The sequence below is a fragment of the Sorghum bicolor genome, chromosome 5 (genome assembly GCF_000003195.3).
Source record: "Sorghum bicolor cultivar BTx623 chromosome 5, Sorghum_bicolor_NCBIv3, whole genome shotgun sequence".
Lineage (NCBI taxonomy): Eukaryota > Viridiplantae > Streptophyta > Magnoliopsida > Poales > Poaceae > Sorghum > Sorghum bicolor.
In genome coordinates this window covers 7,068,058-7,089,066 of record NC_012874.2, presented here as the reverse complement: position 1 = coordinate 7,089,066, position 21,009 = coordinate 7,068,058, and the positions used below count along the sequence as shown (strand labels likewise).

The window sequence follows — 21,009 nt, the reverse complement described above, 5'->3', positions numbered from 1 at the left end:
GGGCTTTCTCCAGCCTGTTCAATTTTCTTTTCTTTTTATTGTTGTTTTACATTTGGATAGTTCTGGGATTGAATATCTGTCTTTTATGACAACAAGTAATGAGCTTTGTCAGTGTTATTGGATTTGAAAACTTTAATCTAGAAAAATTGGATAGTAGTTTGTTTGTGAGATGCTTTATGTGTGTAAGCACTTTTTTTAGAAACTGTGACGATTCCTAGTCAGTTAAATGGATCAAATTACCTTAAAATATGATAGCACCCCTAAATTTTGAGCACACATCACATGATACCTTCAAAAATGTATACACAGGAAGTTTGAACAACCAACTCAGAAGCACATGCGCTTGTACTAGTTACCTTCTAAAATTGTAAGTTTGCTCAGTTGAATTGAACATACACCAGAGGATAACTGATCCATTTGCTACAAACCACGCACCTGTTTTCACATTCTGAGGTCCACAGCTGCATTACTAACCCGCCCTTTCACTTATTGTTTTGTACATCAGTTTTTCTTTCATACAGGGATGGATGAATTTGAGAACTCCTCATTTTTAAATAAAAAATGGATATAGTGTGCTTTTGATGCCTCATGTACACAATAGTTTTTTAGATAGAAGCTTTGAGGATTCTTTAGACTGTTTGCAATGCAGGAAATTTTTCATGTTCCTATGTTTCTCATGTAAAATTGAACTGAGTCCCATGAAATTCTTGCATGATTCCTACAAAAATTCTGTGTCCCAAAAAGACTAAGGGGTAAAGTTCACTACAGGAAACCAGAGTTTTGCCGAGTGTCAAATGATTTGCCGTGTGCCAAATGTCGGGCAATCGGCAAAGAGCCTCTTTGCCGAGTGCCGCACTCGGCAAAGCTAGGCACTCGGCAAAGAAAAGCACTCGGCCGGTGTCGGACACTCGGCAAAGAAAAGCACTCGGCAAAGGGTAATGGTGGTACACACCGTTCGTCTTTGCCGAGTGCAAAAAATATGACACTCGGCACAGATGGTCTTTACCAAGTGCCAAATTTGGCACACGGCAAAGGTTTTTTTGGTTTTTTGCCTCCAAACTTTTTTGTCTAGCTTTACAATAATAAATAGATACATTGTGCTTGTATGCAGCTTTATTTCAGATGCGAGGAGGGATTTGAGGTCCGAGCGGAGGCCATGCTTACCAAAGCATGCAAAAAGCTTGTTGTGGACATTCATTACGAGGCACGCGTTCAGGCCATCATCACTTACCACAAGTTGATCCTTGGCGAGAATGTGAAGAAGCCACAAGCAAGAAGCATGACGCTGACACGAGACCAGTACATACAAGTAGACAAAGAACTTTTCAATTTATTAGTTTTAATTTGTTTGTCTCATATGTCAAATACTTGATTACCTGTAGATGTGTCCATGGTGGTGCGCTGTGTATCCCGAGTGTTGGGCGATGATGGTGGACAGGTGGTGCGGCCCTGAGTGGGCTGAGCACACAATGCTGCCCGAGAGCGGCAATTGCTAATGCCAGGTGTAACACACCATCAAAGCAGTCGTAGCCTCGCCACATACGGACAAGCATGGGTACGCAAAATCATTTCTTTATTTAAACGCTCAATTTTGCTTGATTTCTACTAATTTGTTGTTTCTTGCAGTCGGCGGCACATGCGGGTCAGGAGTGCACTACGTTCATGGCATATGCTATGGCCCACAAGGGCAAGGCGACGTTTGACGTCTCCTAAAACCCGGACGACCCGCCTGAAATGTACACAAATCCGACCGTCTACGACCGCATCAATGAGTACACGTCGGCGACAGGGTCTATCCATGAAAATGACTACAACCCGAGCTCTCAGGACTTTGAACCAGAGGTTGTCATGAGGATTGGAGGAGGCAAGAAGCATGGGCGGTACTATCTTGGCGACGGCGTCATCGACTCGACCTCTACTCCCTCTCTCCCAGACCTGAGCACGTAGCACGAACACAAGCATTCCCATACGCCCACGACCGGAGACTTCACAGCAGTGAATTGTGTCACTCCAGGTGATTCCTATTTTATTCGTCGTACCTTTATATTTACATATCTTAGCTTTGCAATATTCAAATATTGTGGTGAAATATTGGAGGCCCAGATCCAGGCTTTAGAGGCCCAGCGGGAGGCCGCTCAGCAGAGGATAGAGGCTATGGAGGCTGTAGAGGCCCAGAGTGTGGCGGAGCAGCATCGATAGCAGCAGCAAATGGCAGAGATTCTCCAATACATGCAATCTCTTGGACAACATACGGGTCTAGTTGTGCCACCTTCGTTATTCGCTATACCTCCACCTCCACCTCCTCCCGCGCACGGTACTCCTGTAAGTATGAGTATGAGTGTTTAAGTTTGTTTCTAAATGCTTAGGACCAAACTACAACACTACATGTAGCCTACTAGATTTTTTGTCTGACACATGCAACATCTTCTCTTTTGTGCAGCCTCCATCAGCCGATTCGAATAATCCACTTGTCTGGACCTCTAATGATCTAGGTCATGGTACACCACAGTCGCAGTGGGGACCTTGGGGAACCGGGTAGTTGTCTTTGCATGTGTTGTTTAGTTGGTGATGGACTTATGATGCACTTGTGTTAATTATTTGCACTTGTAATGGACTTGTGAATTTGTTTACATGGACTTGTGGATTTGTTTAGATGGACTTGTGCACTTGATTAGATGTGACATTTATGTGATGTGTATGATATTTATATGATGGATGTGAGATTAATGTGATGGATGTGAAATATATGCGATATATTGTGTTTGTTTGTAAAAAACACAAAAATAGGTCGGTTTTGCTCACTTTGCCGAGTGACGGGGAGAATGCACTCGGCAAAGTGACCATTTGCCCTTCCCAGCTTTGGCGAGTACCTCTTGGGAGGGCACTCGGCAAAGAATTTATAAAAAAAATTATTTCTTTGTCGAGTGTCGCCTGGGAGGGCACTCGGCAAATAATTTCCAAAAAAAATAATTTCTTTGCCGAGTGCCGCCTGGGAGAGCACTCGGCAAAGAATTTCCAAAAACAAATTTTTGTCGAGTGCCTGCTGAAAGGGCACTCGGTAAAGAATTTGCAAATAAAAAAAAAATTTATTTTATTGTCGACAAAGAATTTCCCAAAAGGAAATTTTATTTCTTTGCCAAGTGCCTCCCGTAGGACACTCAGCAAAAAAATCAAGTTGCCGAGAGCCAAGTGAATGACACTCGGCAAAAAATTTCAAAAAAAAATAATTTCTTTACCGAGTGCCTATTGAAATGGCCCTTGGCAAAGAATTTCCAAAAAAAGAAAAAAAATCTTTGCTGAGTGCTCTCTTGGAGGCACTCGGCAAAGCAACCGTCACCCAAAATCGTCGTCACGGCAACTTTTTTTGCCGAGGGCTCCCGGAGACACTCGACACAGTCTTTGTCGAGTGCCCGATAAAAGACACTCGGTAAAGAACCCTTTACCGACGAAAATTTGCCAAGAGCCCTTTGCCGAGTGCCGCAGGCACTCAGCAAAGCAGCTGTTTCATGTAGTGGTTGGGGCAGTAGAGAGAAATATGCTATGATTACGTGAAACAAAGTTCTTTGAAAAAATTTACACACACGACGGAAGTTTCAACAACCAACTCAGAAGCACATGCTGGAGTAGTTACCTCCTTACAATGGTACGGTTGCTCAACTGAATGCTATAATGTAATTTACTTGAGGACAAGGGAATACCTATCCAGGTTCTATATCTGTATTCAGATAACAAGCAAAATATATGGCAGTGATCATACTTTAGTTTCTATACTCCGTAGAAGTCGACCTTGTTATTTTTATCAAATTCTATTTCTTTAGATATTTTCCTTCCTTTTACACCTATAGTTGATTATGCTATGCTAGTGAATATCATATACAAAATGGGATTTGGTCCAAATTATGGCTCACTTTTGCTTTATCCTAAGTCATTTCTTTAACTTTGACCAATGTTTTACATTAACATCTACAAGTTCAAATAAATGCATTATCAGAACATATTTCATAAAAGTTATAAAACTAGTTTGTGGTTGTAGATGTCAGTATATTTTTCTTGGTCCAAGTTAAAGAAGTTCTGCATAGTACAAAGCTAAAGTGACATATAATTTGGAATGAATGGATTACAATATACAACAACATATTATCTCTAGCGATAATTCTTAAAACTTGCATACGGATAATTATCCATTAAATGTGGAAGATATATAGATACAATCTAGTCAATATTTTTTCAAGCTAATTGTGGCTCCCAGAAATAAGAATCGTAACATCCATATATTTGGTAGCTCTGTATATCCACCGGTCCTCATATGGTTCCCAAACATGACAACTTTGAAAAATATCAACTCACTCGAGGAAAGATTAATAGAATAAATTTCAAGGAGGTTACTGCACATTAGAAACTATAGTTGTCTACTAATTGATTGGTAAATTTAATCAATGAAGGAACATCATTGTAACTCCTTTTTGTTCTAGTTAGCTATGTACGGTGCAAAAGTATGATTAACTAGCTATATGTTGCTCTGTTCTCTGCACACGATGCATGTGAGTAGGAAATGTTAGACCTCTAGTTACCTTCTAAGACACACAAGCCATCTTCTAAAAGAGTGCACACATATTCATTTCCTACTCACATGCATCTTCAGATAACATAGCACATATAGCTGGGTATCACACACAAGTTATCTTCTAAAGAAGTGCATACAGGAAGTTTCAACAGCCCACTCACAAGCGCATCTTCTAAAATTGTAAGTTTGTTCAACTGAGTGCTACGTACAATTGACTTGAGCACCAGGGGATGTGATCTATGTGCTAGACAATAAGCACAACATATGATATTTGGGAAGTGATAATGTGTATAAATCACACATTGTATCATTCTCTACTAAAGTGTTCACCCTTTTTTTGCATCCTTAAGCCTCAGCTGCATCACTGACCCACCAACCAAGTCAGAAGCACGTACGTCATATGCACTAATTACCTTCTAAAACTGTAGGTTTGCCCAACTGAATTGCTTGATCACAAGGGAATGCTGATAGAGGTGATTTCTGTGTTGATATAATAATATATCCACTAGTACAAGATTTCTTTTAGGTGGTGTCGGTCTTTTTTGAATGGAGGCGGGCACCCTTTTTGACCGCCTTCATTATTCTCGGCCAGCTGGGCCTCCCGAACAACCACCTCAATTAAACATTAACGGAGGCAGTCGCCTTAACATGATCGCCACGATTAATGACGCATTAGCGATGCGGTTATTATAGGGCAGCCACCTCCATTAAATGATTAATGGAGGCGGTCAATGTTGCTCAACCGTCTCGGTTAATAGCCTATTTTCGGAGGCGGTCGTCTTAAGATGTATGTCTCCATAAATCTATTTTTGGAGGTAGTGCCTCTGAAAAGGCCAAGGCCCAACAGGCCCAAGTGAGGCCCGATAGCTGTCTTCGACATAAATAGAGGAAGTTAGGGTTTCATGCTTCACTCACTCAACCGAGCACTCTCCCTTCTTAGCCGACCGCTCTCCCTCTGACTCCCTTCAAGGCTCCAACTGCACCCTCCTTCTCCCATGCACGCTCTCCCTCTCTCGCACCCCAACCTCTCCCACGACACCCTTTCCCTCCCTCGGCCCCCTCCCTCTCCCTTGCGCCATCTCCCTCTCGGCCCGACTTCACCGCCTCCCTCGTGGTGCGGCCTTGCGCCCTCCCTCTTGGCGTGGCCTCTCGGCCCGCGCCTATGGCGGTGGATCTGCAGGCATGCGAGCAAGGGCCGGATCTGCGACCCCGACAGTGGATCTACACCCTCGTCAACGGATCTGCATCAGGGCCACGTGCAGCGTGGAGCAGGTGGAGGGTGTGGCAGCGGGCTCGATCTATCCAGAGCAGGTGCAGGGTGCTCCCGGCAGTGGTGGCACACCCTCAGTGAGTCGAATCCTGACGGGTCCTGGCAGACCAAGGCAGATTTGGTGACCCTATGGAGCCGCGCCCTCTTTTCCTCTTCCTGCAGATCTCGGTGGCCAACGATGGATCCTGCATCGATGCAGCGGATGCGGTGATCAGCGGCGGCGCATGCGCCGATGGGTTGCGGGCTTGATTGGGCCTGATAGTGGGCTCAATGGGCCTACTAGTTTTTTTTTATTTTTTTAATTGATTAATAGAGGTGGGCAGTTTAATGCAACCGCCTCCATTAAGCGATTAATCGAGGCGGGCAGGGCAACCACCTCCGTTAAGCCTTCATTAACCAAGGTCAACGATCGGAGGCGGTGCTCGCCTCCAATAATCCATTTTGACTGTCTCCATTAAGAATACTGTAGTAGTAATGGGCATGCTATGGTAGTGATGATGAGTATAAATCACAAACATTTTCTTATACTCTAGAAAATCTGTTCCTTTTTCACATTCTTTAGGGCCTTAGCTGCCTCACTAACCTCCTAACTATTTTTTATCCCAAGCTTAGAATTGGGGCATATAGCAAACACACTCACATAATGTCCCTTCCTGATGAAAACACACATACATGATGGATCCTTCCCATGTATATTTGGCATGATTGTTTATTCAGTAGGAAAAACATTATTAGAGTTCTATCTTTTGTCAATAAGGAGAGGTGGTTGTCCTATTCTAGTCGGTCCATTTCCTTCAATCCAAAATAATTAACATTGAAATTTTATATTATTTCCATCTTTAGCATCTAGTTGATTATGCTATGCTAGTGGACTACTCATAAATAAGCAAATATTTATATTATTACGATATCACATATAACCAATAATTTATGAAACTTGCATGTAAACAAAAATATCCATTGGGCCTTGTTTGGCTACACTTGTAACTACCTCAATCAACATGTATTAGGGTGGATTGGAGTGGAAATTAGTTAATTTTCCACCCCAACCCACTTCAACATACATGGATTGGGTGGATACAAGTACAGCCAAACAAAATACAGATAACATAATTAAAAAATAAACTTTTAACTAATATTTTCAAGCTACATATAGTTAGCAGTGACTAATTGTAGGTCTACCATTTTGCTTCGTGATTACGTACATCCATTTCGTGAGTTCAATATCCATACAACCTACCAGTCTTCACAGGATTCCCAAACATGATAAGTTAGTCGATCACTTCCAAAATCTTGATCATCATGTCAGAGAAAAACATCAATTCAATTGAGGAAAACCAGAAAAATTAAGGTTAGATTATTAATTTCAAGTTTATTGCTGCACATTAGAAAGTATACTTGTCAATTATGCAAATTGAATCATGTGTAATTTAATAAAACATCTTGTAACATCTTCGATTCTAGTGAGCTATATAGTACTCCATATAATGCAAATTAAAATATGATTTGCAATTGCCAACTATATGATCTATTAATGTACAAGAATGAAACACATTTGGAACTATGTCAATAGTGGTACATTTCGTCTAGAAAGATGAAGACGGATCAGGAAATGCTAAACCTCTAGCAAGATATATATCTTCATCGCATATTCTAAAAAAGTGCACACAGGAAGTTTCAACAATCCACTCCACAACCATATATGCCATCTGATAGTTACGTTCTAAAAATTAATAGTGAGATCAGCAAGGTGAGTCCCACGATTACTTATTTTTGGGAGAGAAAAAAACTCATCTGCAAAAATGGAAGTGGCCACCAGACGGGTAGGTTAGTAAGGCACCAGGCTCTTAAAATGTGACAAATTAAAATCTCTACTACAAAGCATCCGAAAATATTTGAGTGTATATATAATCACAAAACACAGATAGCACATAACACAATATGCAGGAAACATGCAGTGGGAGGTTATAACAAAATGCATTCATTTGTTTAGAATGTGTCTGCCACCTCCCATCCCATGCATGGAACTTAGTGTTTTACTTGAAACGATGTCAATCATTTGTTTGGCAGAAAAAGATCAAGAGTTGTCTCTTTTGTAGATAAGTAGAGGTTGCCATCCTATTTGAGCGCCTTCATCTTTTCCTTTTCCTTGAAAGATAAGCAAGCCACAACTTTTGGTAAAAAAAACTCGATCAAATGCCAAGTCCATATACTTTCTTACATCTTTTGATCTTTTTTACTATGATACACTAGTGAAAACAATGTTATAGAATCCAAACCATTCAGCAGTATTTTTCTCTCACAATAAATAAGCGAACAGTACTTTTAGTCATGGCTTTTCTGCCAAGCGAACAGGCTCTATGGAGTATGGACTCCTACAAATTAAAGAAATATTAGATTTTAAAATATTTATAAAATCTAAAACATGCACTAAATGACTGATAAATAAAAATAATTATTGTGGAAAAATACATATAGAATCCATAGTCAATTCTTTTCAAGCTGTATATGCATATTCAGGAATGCCCAATTGTGGGTTTCTAGAAATAAGTATCTAATTTGGATCATTGGATTTACATCTGATTATTTGTTGGTTGCTTGTGCATCGCTAAAAGCCATTAGTGTAAAGTTTCCATAAATGAAAATGTATTCATTCCTACCGTATATATCCACTCAGTTGAGAATTGAGATAAATAGTTGTGCACAATATTCCACTCAAAAGGTTAAGAGATGCATAAATTGGATTCTAAGTATATATGTTACCACACATTAGAAAACAATAGATGTAAATTATGCCAATCCAAGCGCACTAGAGGCATCTGCACTAAAGAAACACCACTTCTTTTTGTTCTTTTTAGGTCTATATATGGTGCAAAAATATAGAACAGGTTTGCAAGTTACCTCTTAAATTATTGTCTTCGTTCATAACTATCCAATTGATATATACGGAACATGCATGAAAGTGTGCATGTGAGTAGGATGTTCCCGTTTTAGTATAATAACGGCTGCATTTCCAATATTTCCCACTCAACGACACCTATGCTACAAAAAACATTTTGTACAGTCAATTGGTAACCCTTTTGTGCAAGCGTTTAAGCAATCGCCACTCATGTTCCATAGGCAGAAAATGGACAACCTCTGCAGCGCAAGCAATATTTTTTGCACCAGAGCCAACTCACAAAGCCAGAATAAAGAAATTTCTTTATCCAAACTTGGCCATTGTAAGCCGTCACATAGTGCCCAAGTCAGCTTAGGAGACTTCCAAATCAGAACAATTCCTGCACATGCCCAATTTAGCCATCTGACAGCACAATTCTGACTGCAGTTCCCTCTTCAGTCTTCAGTAAAACTCCATCCTCCATCTGACAGAACAAGTTTAAGCACTCACCAAGCTCCCACCAAACGGCAATTATGTGTATGTTATCGCTATGTTATACTCTGTTTAATTCCTGCGTTAAGTGTAATCCCCGGTCCATGTATACAAGGACCACCCGAGGCTGCCTGTAAGGCTTATGCCATTCAGGATGAACTCAGGACAGGACCCTAGCAGTAGCAGTTGAGTACATCTGCAGTACTCCATGGATTATACATGGATATTCTGCGGTTATCCCTGAATACAAGTTTCTGCTTGATTTCGTTATTGATTCCTTCCCAATTCTCCTTAGTTCCTCACAGAACAATTCTCAACCCTGGTCCCAGCTCACCTCCATGTGCTTGTGCACAGAAACTTTTGAATGTGGAGAGAAATATCCGGGTATCAGTGATCTTCTCCATCTTTTCAGTTTCTTTGCTTTTGACTCACATACTACTCCCTCTGTTTTTTATGTCATATTTGGTTTGTCCTAAGTCAAACATTGCAATCTTTGACCAACCATTTTTAAAAATCCTTGTACTTTGACAATATATGAATTACATATTATGATAATATTTCTCATAATAAGTCTAAAAATATAAAATCTTAAAATTTTGGAAATCAATGGTCAAAGATACACACGTTTGACTTAGGACAAACCAAATATGACATGTAAAAAAACACAGATGGAGCCCTATGCTTAAAGCATTGTAATAACGAAATAAGCAGCTCTCCTGTATCATTAATAGCATATGGAGAACAACTCAGATGAGCCTTACAAATTACGGACTCCACTTCTATATGAACAGGAGGAGCATACAGCCACTGTTAGTAACTTCCTATCTGCCTATCTAAACTTCACTCCTATACTCTCTCTCTCTCTCTCTCTCTCTCTCTCTCTCTCTCTCTCTCTCTCTCTCTCTCTCTCTCTCTCTCTCTCTCTCTCCCTCTCTCTCTCTGAAGAAACCTATAGCCTTTTAGTAATCCAAACTAATCTTTATTCCGTTCAACATAAGCTGGCACTCTTCAGTTAGGAAATTCATGCATCCCGAGGAGTTTTTTGATATATTGATTTTCTCAAAGTCATCAGAAGTACAAAGAACTGAGTTCAGGGAAAGGAAGACATGATAGACTTGGCACTCCTAGTGCATGCCCCACGCGCCCATCCCAGCTGTGACTTCTCATTGTCATATATCACCATCTGATCCTGCATCGTGATGTCTACAAAACAAAAGTCAAGACAAGTTAGTACACAAAGATGCATTGCATCCAAATCTCAGAAATTTGGTACTGTACGACTGCACTCTGTACCTCCAATTACGTTGAAATTCAGCTTGGCAGCCGCTCCATCAAGGATGCCCAAGCACACATTTCCATTTTTCTGGTACATACATGTAAGAAGACAATTTAGCCATCATTTGGTTCTCAAAATAAATGTGGTTCAACTGCTGGTTATTCAGTTGAGTGTCAAGGGTTTACTGTAACAATGAGGTAGTTTTCAGGAGGGATCTCCATGACGGCATTCTTGGCACTGGCAAAGCTCAGAAACAGTGACTTGAATTCCTTCTTGACGTCAAACACAGATTTGAATGCTTTCGGACCTTTCCAGCACAGAGGCAGACTGGGATCTGACACCTGTTTAAGTGATTTGCTGAGACCACTTTTGAGCTGCAACGCCAGAGTATCAATAGTTTAGTGTTTGTTTCTTGAAAATTTCATTTTAATCAGAACAATCCGTGGTCGAAATATACCGCAGAAACAACAGCTTGGTATGGCTGAGCAGTAAAATAGGTATAGGTGCTACCACTGTCAAATACCACCTCCATTGGCTTCACGCCAAGTGAACGTCTATCGAAGTACAATGTTCCTGAGCCAGGTGAGTAGTAGTTCCTACAAATGTGTATAATCCATCAAACAAAATGGAAAAGGGAAAAGGAACTTAAAGATTCCCTTATATACAAGTCCTTCGTATGGGATCATCCATGATGGAGGAATTCTCATTATTCACTCCAGGTTATTCTATTTTTAGAGAATGACCATTCATTTGGTTAACTGGCATCAAAATCTTTAAATAGACTGGAAATGATAAACAAGAGTTTAAACTGTTTGCAAACTAATAACATCAGAGAGCTGTCAAGGAAACTGATGCAGAAAATTGGCCTTTCAATCCAAAGGGACAAAAAGGATAATAACTTAAACTAATCCTATAAAGATCTATATTGACCTTAGGACCATAATTTTTTTCTATGAAAACCTCAAGTCCATGTTGTAATAGAATGCTAACAAACTTGCAGCAATCAGACAAACTATGCCTTTTCTTGATCCTTGTCAAAATCAAGAAGTCAGCACGACAAATACAATGTAACAGTGACACAAACATCAGCTGTAAAGATGCTTACCCAGATATCTTCGCCATCGGTACCCAAGTTACACGTGATGTAGGCACAATATCATCGCCAAAGAAGAGGAACCCCCCTCCATTCGTGCTGAGGCAATGGCCAAGGACATTCTTGGTGATCCCTTGCTGCTTGAGCTGTGAAACGAGGCTAACTGATCCCCTCCCAAGCCCAAGCATGCCGTCAGTCGCTGCCTGCACAGCTCCATTTTTCCCCACTTGCTGGTCATATCCACAGCTGCGCAACACAAAATTAACCGTTAACAGCTGAACCCAGTAGCATTCATCAGACAACGTTAAGTGTTATACCCAAATGTGAGGCCAGGACGAATGTTGGAGGATCTCATGGGCAGTGAGAAGTTGTCGTTGATCAGCACACCTTGAGAAGATGCACTATCAGTGTACTTTATCTGATAGTCACATTGTTTCGGTGAAGGACATTTGTTATTAGAGCCATGTCCACTGTGAAGTGCAGTGCAGAGTGCATTTGCACATGGCACAAGGCTGTTTGCCGTTGGTCGATATAAGGGATGTGGCACCTGCAACAGAAATCAGGAATGCAACATCAAGGACCAAGCCAAGATTCTTCTACATATACAAATGAAGATAATGTCATCACTGAACGGGGAAAAGTCAGTCAATGTGAGGTGATTTGAAGCAAAACTGATATCAAATCCTAGGTCAAAGCAACCGGTCAACTTGGAATACAAAGACAAGTCATATTTACACCTGAAGCATGTTTGATATAAAGAAAAAGTTCAACCTGAAACAGATAAAATGTTCTTTTGACACACTGGCACAGAGCTCATTCTATCATGGATAAGATAATCGCAGGGATTTCAGCCAAACACAAGGCATTCAGTAACCAAGACTAGAGTTATGGCACAACCCTGAAGAATACATATGCAGCATTGAGTCAACGGTACCTTGTTGCAACTCCGACAGGGTGCGTCGCACTGCAGCCAGGTGAGATCACTGCCAGTGTCCACGTCCAGGAAGTAGGGCTTCGCCGGGTTCCCAATGTTCATCGTGACATAGTAGTGGCTGCAGATGGAGAGAAAAATGTCAAGTTCTGTACACAAGTGGATGCTCAAAACCTTATAAACTTCGATGGAATCAAGGGTAAAAGCAATCTGATTCTTGTTTCCTAACAAGTAAAATTGCACGAGAAAAACAACAGAGGATTTTTATCCCTTTCTTTTCCTTCATCGGAATGGAGAATTTGGAGTTATTACTGAGGAACAAAGAGCCAGTAGAGGCAGGGGAGCCTAAGAGCAAGAACAGAGGAAACTAGGAAATTTCGGTTGGGGTAAAAGTCAATGCCGATAAAAAAAAAAAGGCTCCCAGACCTGAAAGTAGTTCGAAGAGATCACTCTTGCAGTGACATCTAGTTGTAGTGAAGAGTAACTCGTGATGCTCTAAAGTGCTGACGGAAACGGCAAAAAAGAAGCTTGAAGCCAGCAATGAAAACTGAGAGACAGATAGAGACAGGCAAGAAAGGGGCGCAGAGTCAAAAGCTAAACATCGCGATTCGACCGGCGACTTGGTCAGACAAGGCCGCCAACGCCCGCGGAGCGACGGAGGCGACGATGCCGTGCATTGCATTCCGCGAGAAAGCCCCCAAATCGCCAGGCGCGGGGCCGCAAATGATTAAGCAAGAAGGCGCAACGACAGCTCCAGCAAAAAAAGGTCCGAATCGCGCATTTAATCGAACGGCAAGAGCTCGAATTGAGCGGCGGAATCCCTTCCCTCCTCGCAGTCGCGCGCGCCCGTGCTGATTCGACAGACTCTTATACTAATCGTCCCTGATCAGGGGACGGACGGGAGAAGAGGGGAGGGGGGTCGGCCAGCGTACCCGGTGGGATAGACGTTGCCCTGGAGCTGGAAGATGGCGGTGGACGACGCCGCCGGCGTGGCGGCGCGGGACGGGATGGCGGCGAACGGGACGAGGAGGAGGAGCAGCAGCAGGAGCCCGGCCGCCGGGGTCCACCTGCTGGAAGCCGCCGCCATGGCGAGGCCAGGCGAGGAGGGAGGAGCAGGGTGAGCGCCCGCCTGAAGCGGCTGTGGTTTTCTTTCTCCCCACCTTCCTCTCGTGCCCGTGCGTGCCTCTTCTTGGGATGGCGAGACCGCGAGAGAACAGAGGAACGGGAACAAACGCGGGGCGCGCGTATTTATAGCGGCCAGCGTGGGAGGGAGAAGAAGGGGACGCCACAGCAGAGAGCACGCGGCTTGGAAGCTGCCTCGCAATTTCTTTTTGTTTTTTGTTTTTTATTTTATTCATTTATTTATTATTTATTTATTTATTTATTTGCATAGAGTATATTTTATAATAATAATGATTTTCTGCCTTTGGTTCTGGGGTTTTAGAATTTTGTGGGGGGCCGAGTGTGCTGCTTGCTGGGATTTCTGGTATATGGAAACACTGCTCGTGTATAATTTTACGACTTACGAGGTACTATTCTTGGCCAGGAGCGGTTATAATACTGTACAACTAGTCTATATGATTAGGGCTCATGAGTTATTCAAATTTTGTTATATGAAATGAAAGTTATAAGCTAGAATATGAGAAATGACAACCTAAATCGAGGATTTGGTTGGTGCGCCTCCCGCATCAAAACCGTGTGCGCCTACTGTAACGGAGCAGAAGAACCGCACCGAATGATATAATATAGAATGTGAGAAATGACAACCTAAATCAAAGACTTATTTGGTACGCCTCACATGTTGAATCTGTGTGCGCCTCATGTAACCGAGCGGGCGGAACCACACCAAATAATGTCACGCGGAGGAGTGCTTCGGGCCTCCTGTGCACGGAACCGAAGCCGTTTTGGTGTGTGGAGCCATAGCACCAAAACCTGGCATGCATGACCCAAATGTGCCATGAAACCGACTTGTGGAAACAGCGCGTGGACAGTTGGACATGGAGGGAGAAGAAGATAGAGGACAAAAATATTTTTTTTCTTATTGGCAAGGTAGTATTAGATAGCATCAATAGTGGCCGCAATTGCTTAGCAGCCCTTATCACTATATCATAACGGTTCAGATATAGTGGTTTGGGATAATTTAGCGAGCGCCCACCATTAGGCGCGTCATGGATGGGCGAGGGCCACACTAGGTGGCGCATGTTGTTGGATGGATGGCACAGCCGGCAGAGCGGCGCGGGCAAGCCCCACATTGGATAGGCGCCGTGGATCGGCAGGGGGCCCACCTGGGTGGCACGGTCAAGCCCATCATATGGGCAAAGATCGAGCAAAAAAGGAAGAAGATCATATTGGGCGAAAGGAAGGAGACTAACAGCTAGGGCCTACTTAACAGTGGTAAACGGGCCAAAAATTGTAATCCATGCATACGATTCTTTCCCATCTCTCCTACGAAACATAAATCAGGGGCATCCTTCTTCCCTCAACCAAATAGAAACACATGTTCATCCCATTCTAGAAAAATGGTCCATCACATTCCTTGTTGTCTCTAAACCAAATGCAAACCATCTTTCTTATCTACATTCCAAAGTGGATCCATTGGTTGCATAAATCTTTAATGATGAGCCGCCAAATCAAAAGTAGATGATGCTTGGTGACATTAGTTGAGAAAGAAAAGGTCAACACAGAAAAGTTCACCAAGTACAGCAAAAATCACGGCTATCCCGAAATAGGTATCTTAATGTGTGATAATGGATATATATAATCAGTTTGTAAACCTTAAGCACCCCATTTTGGGACATCCATAATCAACATAGAAAAGTTCATCAACTTCTGTTTTGAATATGCGTGCCACTTTAGGGCTTTTTTTGTTCCTAATATGCCAAACACTTCATAATAGCTTTAGGTCAATCTCAATATAAATTTCATAGGGTTTCATGTACATTAAATAGAGTGACAAATCAGCATAAATAGAGCTTTTACATATATCGAGGAGGAGAGATAAGGGAAATGTTTTATGGAGATGAAACAAATGAGTGTTGTTTCCAAAACGTTGGAAACCGCATGAAGCCCCCATTAAGAACCTTTAGTTCGTTTCATCTCGTGCGCGTGTGAAATACAGGTGGGACCCATGAAAAGCTAAAAATAATCCCATGAAATTGTGTCGATGAAACTATGAATTGAGAGAGACCGTTTTATGTTTCACATCTTGGAAACTGGAAGGTGAAACCTTTCATTGAGACTAGTCTTAGTATTGCTTTCATCATGAGATATAAGATATTTTTAATTGTACTAAGTCAAACTATTCTAAGTTTGATTAAACTTAGTAGTATATAAAAGAACAATAATATTTATGATACCAATAAATGAGCATTGCGAGATACATAATAAAATATTTTTCATAATTTGTCTCTTTGATGTAGTATGTTAATGCTTTTTATATAGACTGGATCAAATTTAAGGTGACTATTTCACTTAGCTCAAACTTAAATCCCTTATATTTCAAGATGGATGGAGTATCTTTTTGGCCATATAGGTGAAATCACGATTCACGTACTTAAGGAAAACACCCTGTGTTTGTCTTGGTGCTATGCTTATATACTAATTCTTCATATCGTCAACATATATATTAGTTCATTTAAATTTGTTCTAAGACATATGTTTTATTAACCTTTATATTTAGCATCTACAACTGCAACTGCATGTAGATTGACAACATATATATATATATATATATAAGTGCTATTCTACACCGAACTGTTATACTGAGCAAAATTCAGTATCGCTCAGTATTCGTGTTTCAGTATTATTCAGTATTTCATGGTCCTGAGTGTTGGACAAGTTGATACTGAACACTCTCCAGTACTGCTCAGTATTTTTTCTACTCAGTTTTGACTTGCGGTGTAGAATAATATTCTACACCTAGGGTGTAGAATAGCGCTACCGTATATATATATATATATATATATATATATATATATATATATATATATATATATATATATATATATATATATATATATATATATTATTGAGAGCATAGGGCTTCTAATAGCTATTGGAAGCCCTAGCCCAACTGGACCAGCCAACCAGTCCAAGCAAACCACACCACCATCGTGGAGAAAACCAGTGCCTGTTGGTTGTTATAGGAAACTACTGGACTGCTCAGAATTATGCACTGTTTGCTCCTGATCCCTCGTGATATTGTCAGTCTAGTCAGAAGATTTCTTATGTCGATTCAATTTTTTTTTATAGAGCTATAGCATGTTATATTCTGGGGCAAGTTATATTAATCAGATTGTTTGATTTGATTGAAAGCCTTGGTAATGGTCACATCTGAAGTTCTGGTGATTTTAGTAGTTATGTTGCTTTGTTTGGAAGCCAGGACAGTTCATTTAGAGCTAATAATATACATGAACATGGAGATGATTCTACGATTATAATAGTTGGAGCATCTTTTTATGCAATATTGATGCTTCTATTTATAGACAAATTTGTTTCTTTGCTTGCATACATGAGTTTCTATGCATAGCAATTATGATTTGATAATCTGACTACATAAATAATAGTTTTTACAGATTGTTTTCATGTACTTTTGATTTGGCAATCTGACTAAATAAATAGAGTTTCTATGCACTTCTATGCATGTTTTTATGTGCGCGATTATGCTTTTGAATGCAAAATTGATTTGAATAAATGGACCAAACACATGCTAGCCTTTGTAAATTTAATTTAGTATGTGTTTCGTTTTGGTAGTATATGTGGCACCAAATGATTAAGTGTTCTGGGAGTAGCAGCTTCACAGAGGAATAGGTGGATTTTTTATGCCCGTGAATTATTTTTTTGCCACATAAAATTGTTTTTTCCCCTATAATTACTAGATCATTGGATGCATAGTAACTAAAGCAGCAAGATAAGGGGAAGAAGAGGGACACACTGGCTGACGACGTGGACAACGGCAACGGTGTTGCACGAGACATCCAAGGATTTTTACGTGATTGTTTAACATTTTTTATGCCTTCATGGATGTTTTGTGCTTAGCCTTGATTTAATGTGAATGCAACTCAAATCATTTCCTGCAAATTTATTTCTGTCCTTGCATATATAAGTTTCTATGCATAGCAGTTATGACTTGGCAATCTGACTAAATAAATAATGAATTTCGCAGATTGTTTTCATATACTTTAATTTTTTATTTCTATACTTCTTGAGCCAACCGTGCAATTAAGAAATCATCTGGAACTCTATACATTGTTGGAGCATATTTTATACATTGTTGGAGCATAATTTTATACATTTATACATTGTTGGAACTCAATTTTATATGTTTTGTGCTTTCTAATTTTCTAGTATTTGCATCAATGTAAGTTTCTATTCTAGCATTAGTGAGTTTCTATGCATATCTTCAATTTTCTCTGATAAGAGGCTAAAATTACTTATTTTTGTGAAACTACTGCATGAGTGTAGTGCCAATCAACGGTGGCGGATGGTGGCGTGGACAACGACAATGGCACGGCGTGGTCAAGTATGCATATTACATGGATTGATATATTGTTGTGCCTTCGTTTATAGAATACTTTCCTATTTCTAGATGACCCGTGTGCACTTAAGTGGAGAAGGTGAAGCTTATTAACTCTCATAGCAGTAGTTTTATGCTTGCGTTAGTGTCTGCTATAAAATTGAAATCTTATTTTTTGTTCTATGCTTGATGAGTTAGCTTTTTATGCGTTCAATTCATGTGTGTAATGTGATTTTAGCTGGAGTTGCTCTTAGGGAAGATCTAGTCGATTACTTTGCTTGCATGCATAGTTTTTTATGCATGGTGAGACTGTTTTCAGGCCTCATTAAAAACTTGTATTTATGTTTCTATGCACCCACTCAGCCATTTAGGGGGAGCATTCTAGCCATCTAGGCTTGGTCTCGGGCTCATATCGGCCTGATCCACTCTTGACTATGTATTCTATGCTCCACGAGTTAGGTTGTTACACATTCAAATTCACTCTTGACTATGGAATTTGATTGCTTTTTTTGTAAATTTAAAACATGACATATATCAGTTAATGTGCTTGCTGCTGACTGCAGCTGACTAGAGGCAAGCCGCAAGAGGATCCTACACCTACTGCTGCAGCCCTCCAGGCTTCCCATGTGTTCTATGCTTAGGTTTTTACACATTTAGATCCTGTATTTTGACTATGAAATTTGATTGTTTTTTTTTTGCTGATTTAGAACATGACACATATCAATTTGTGTGCTTGTAGCTCTTGATTGTTCAAATTATTCATGCTTAGTGTGCATAGGATTCTATGCAATTCATTTTCATGCAATTTTGAATTTTGGATGTAAATTTCTAATTACTTACCTCCACTAAGCTTTCTATGCTTGGAAGTAATAATTTGTGGTGGGTTCTAGATGCTTGCCCCATGACATTCGATATATTGTTGGTCCCCCAGGGCCATCCATCTCTGAGCTACAGAATGAACAACAAGGTCAATTCAAAATTTATTTCTCCATTCATCTATATCGGATGCCTCTAAATTTTGACGGATTGTTATATGCACTGTTACATTTCTATATGTATACTCAACTTTCTGTGATTTTATCACTAGTGTTTTTATACTTCTAGTGGCAAGGTTCTATGTGTTGTTACATTTCTATGTGTATTGTCAGTGCGATAATCTAGTGGCAAGGTTTATGCAGAATTTTATATACATTAATGGATAGTATTTTATATATTGTTGGAACACAATTTTATACATTATTGAGGTATATTTATATATAATGTTGGATCACATTACTAGATGACATTTCTATAGTTTTTATGACATGCATTCTTTTAGATGACTTCTATACATCACTAGATGATATTTCTATAGTTTGTTACAGATTTCTATACAGTTATCAATAATGACTATTGTAGTTTGTTTTATTGTACTTTGTGTGATCTTTTTGGTCACATAGGGTGTTTTATGAATTTGACCTTGGTTGTTTATGCTTCACTAAAATACAATGAGCACAAGGGATCCAACTGCGGCTAGATCAATTTATTTTTGTGTTTTTATGACATGTTTGAATATTTTGTGTATCTGAGGAATATAGCCATAGGTCGTAAATTTTTTATGCCAACTGTGTAATAGCTAAAGTGTAACGTGTGTGTATCAGTTTAAATGCTCTATATATTGTTAGTATAGAATTCTAAACACTGTTGGTATACCAGGTCAGAGGGGATGAGCGGCGAGGCCACCAAGTCTGAAAGCGGCGACAGGCTCATGGGTCCAGGGACGGCTCGTGTCCACAGCCGACAGCTTGTATCAGCATAAATAATTGTGGCCAAATCTTTATCTTTTGCAAGCTCCTATAGTCTAGTTTGATTGTTTATTAATTACATTAAAAGTCATTCCTAGTTTTTATGCATTCTAATTTGGGTAGCCATAATGTGCAGTAAGGCAATAGTCACTACCAACATTGGCTGAAACTAGTTGTATTGTTCTGTGCTTTGGATTTTGATTTTTATAAATGGTCTGTGATTGTTTAATCATGTAGCTGATATTAATTTCACCAATAAGTTTGCATGCTTAACAAGTTAGATTTATATGCATTTCTTTGATTGTATGTGCAATTAATAATTTTTTGTGCATTTGATTTTGGACCTTTATGCTTCATGGGTTCTATACTAAATGAATTAAGTTTTTACACATTCAGATCAATTCCGATGGTAGTCTGTTGCATGACGTAGACCAATGAGGCGGCGCTGGCGCGAAGCAATTGGTGGCATGCAGTCCATAGTGGTGGCACTGGTGCGAATCAGCGGTAGTGGTTGGTTGGGTGAAAATGTCAATGGTGCAGTCCATTGTGATTTTGATTGTTGTTTTTTCTGTTCTTATAATTGTGTGAATAAGTTTCTATACACGTAATGAGAGCAGTTTTATGCATTTTTGTGTTCTTATGGTTGTGAGTATAAGTTTCTATATATGGTTGGAGCAGTTTTATGATGTTTTTATGCAGCAAAAAAAATTACTTTTATTCATCAAACTACTAATTTCCATGCAATGTCAGCATAGAAAAAGTTTAAGCGCATTTTGATCACTGATTTTATGAATCTCATTGTCCATCACGTGCTATTTTTAAAATTTTAAATTTTCAAAAAGACAAGATCGTTTTCAATGTTTTACGTGTGTGGTTCCTATATTCGATGTATTATTCTCATGTCAATTATACATGCTCATATTGGGAATCATGATATTGGTAAAGGAAATCACGGTTCCATTACTTGGAATATCTAACTCGTGGAGAGGGTTCTATGCAACAACAAAATTAACTTTTATTCATTCAACCACTAATTTCAAAGAAGACAAGGTCGTTTCCATGTAGATATACTTTTATGTGGTAACAAACAAATATTTTTTATTTATCAAACCACTACTTTCTATTCAATGTCGGCGCCAAAAGCTTTCCTACATATCTTAATCAGTGATTCTGTGCATCTAATATCCATCTCGTAGAGAGGTTTTT

The 21,009-nt window shown here is 39.9% G+C and overlaps 1 protein-coding gene and 1 long non-coding RNA gene across 2 annotated transcripts; one reads left to right on the top strand and one right to left on the bottom strand.

Annotated features, from left to right (window-relative positions):
* Nucleotides 9,860-13,721, bottom strand: LOC8072780 (aspartic proteinase Asp1). Its single transcript, XM_021460660.1, has 8 exons — nt 13,437-13,721; nt 12,508-12,625; nt 11,891-12,120; nt 11,586-11,819; nt 10,938-11,076; nt 10,666-10,854; nt 10,498-10,567; nt 9,860-10,407 (listed from the first exon to the last, which is right to left on the bottom strand). Exons 1-8 carry the CDS (start codon nt 13,589-13,591, stop codon nt 10,295-10,297), a joined length of 1,248 nt encoding a protein of 415 aa, XP_021316335.1. The 5' UTR covers nt 13,592-13,721; the 3' UTR covers nt 9,860-10,294.
* On the top strand, nt 16,621-20,032 carry LOC110435836. Its single transcript, XR_002453688.1, has 2 exons — nt 16,621-18,025; nt 18,583-20,032. It is a non-coding gene; the product is annotated as an uncharacterized LOC110435836 (long non-coding RNA).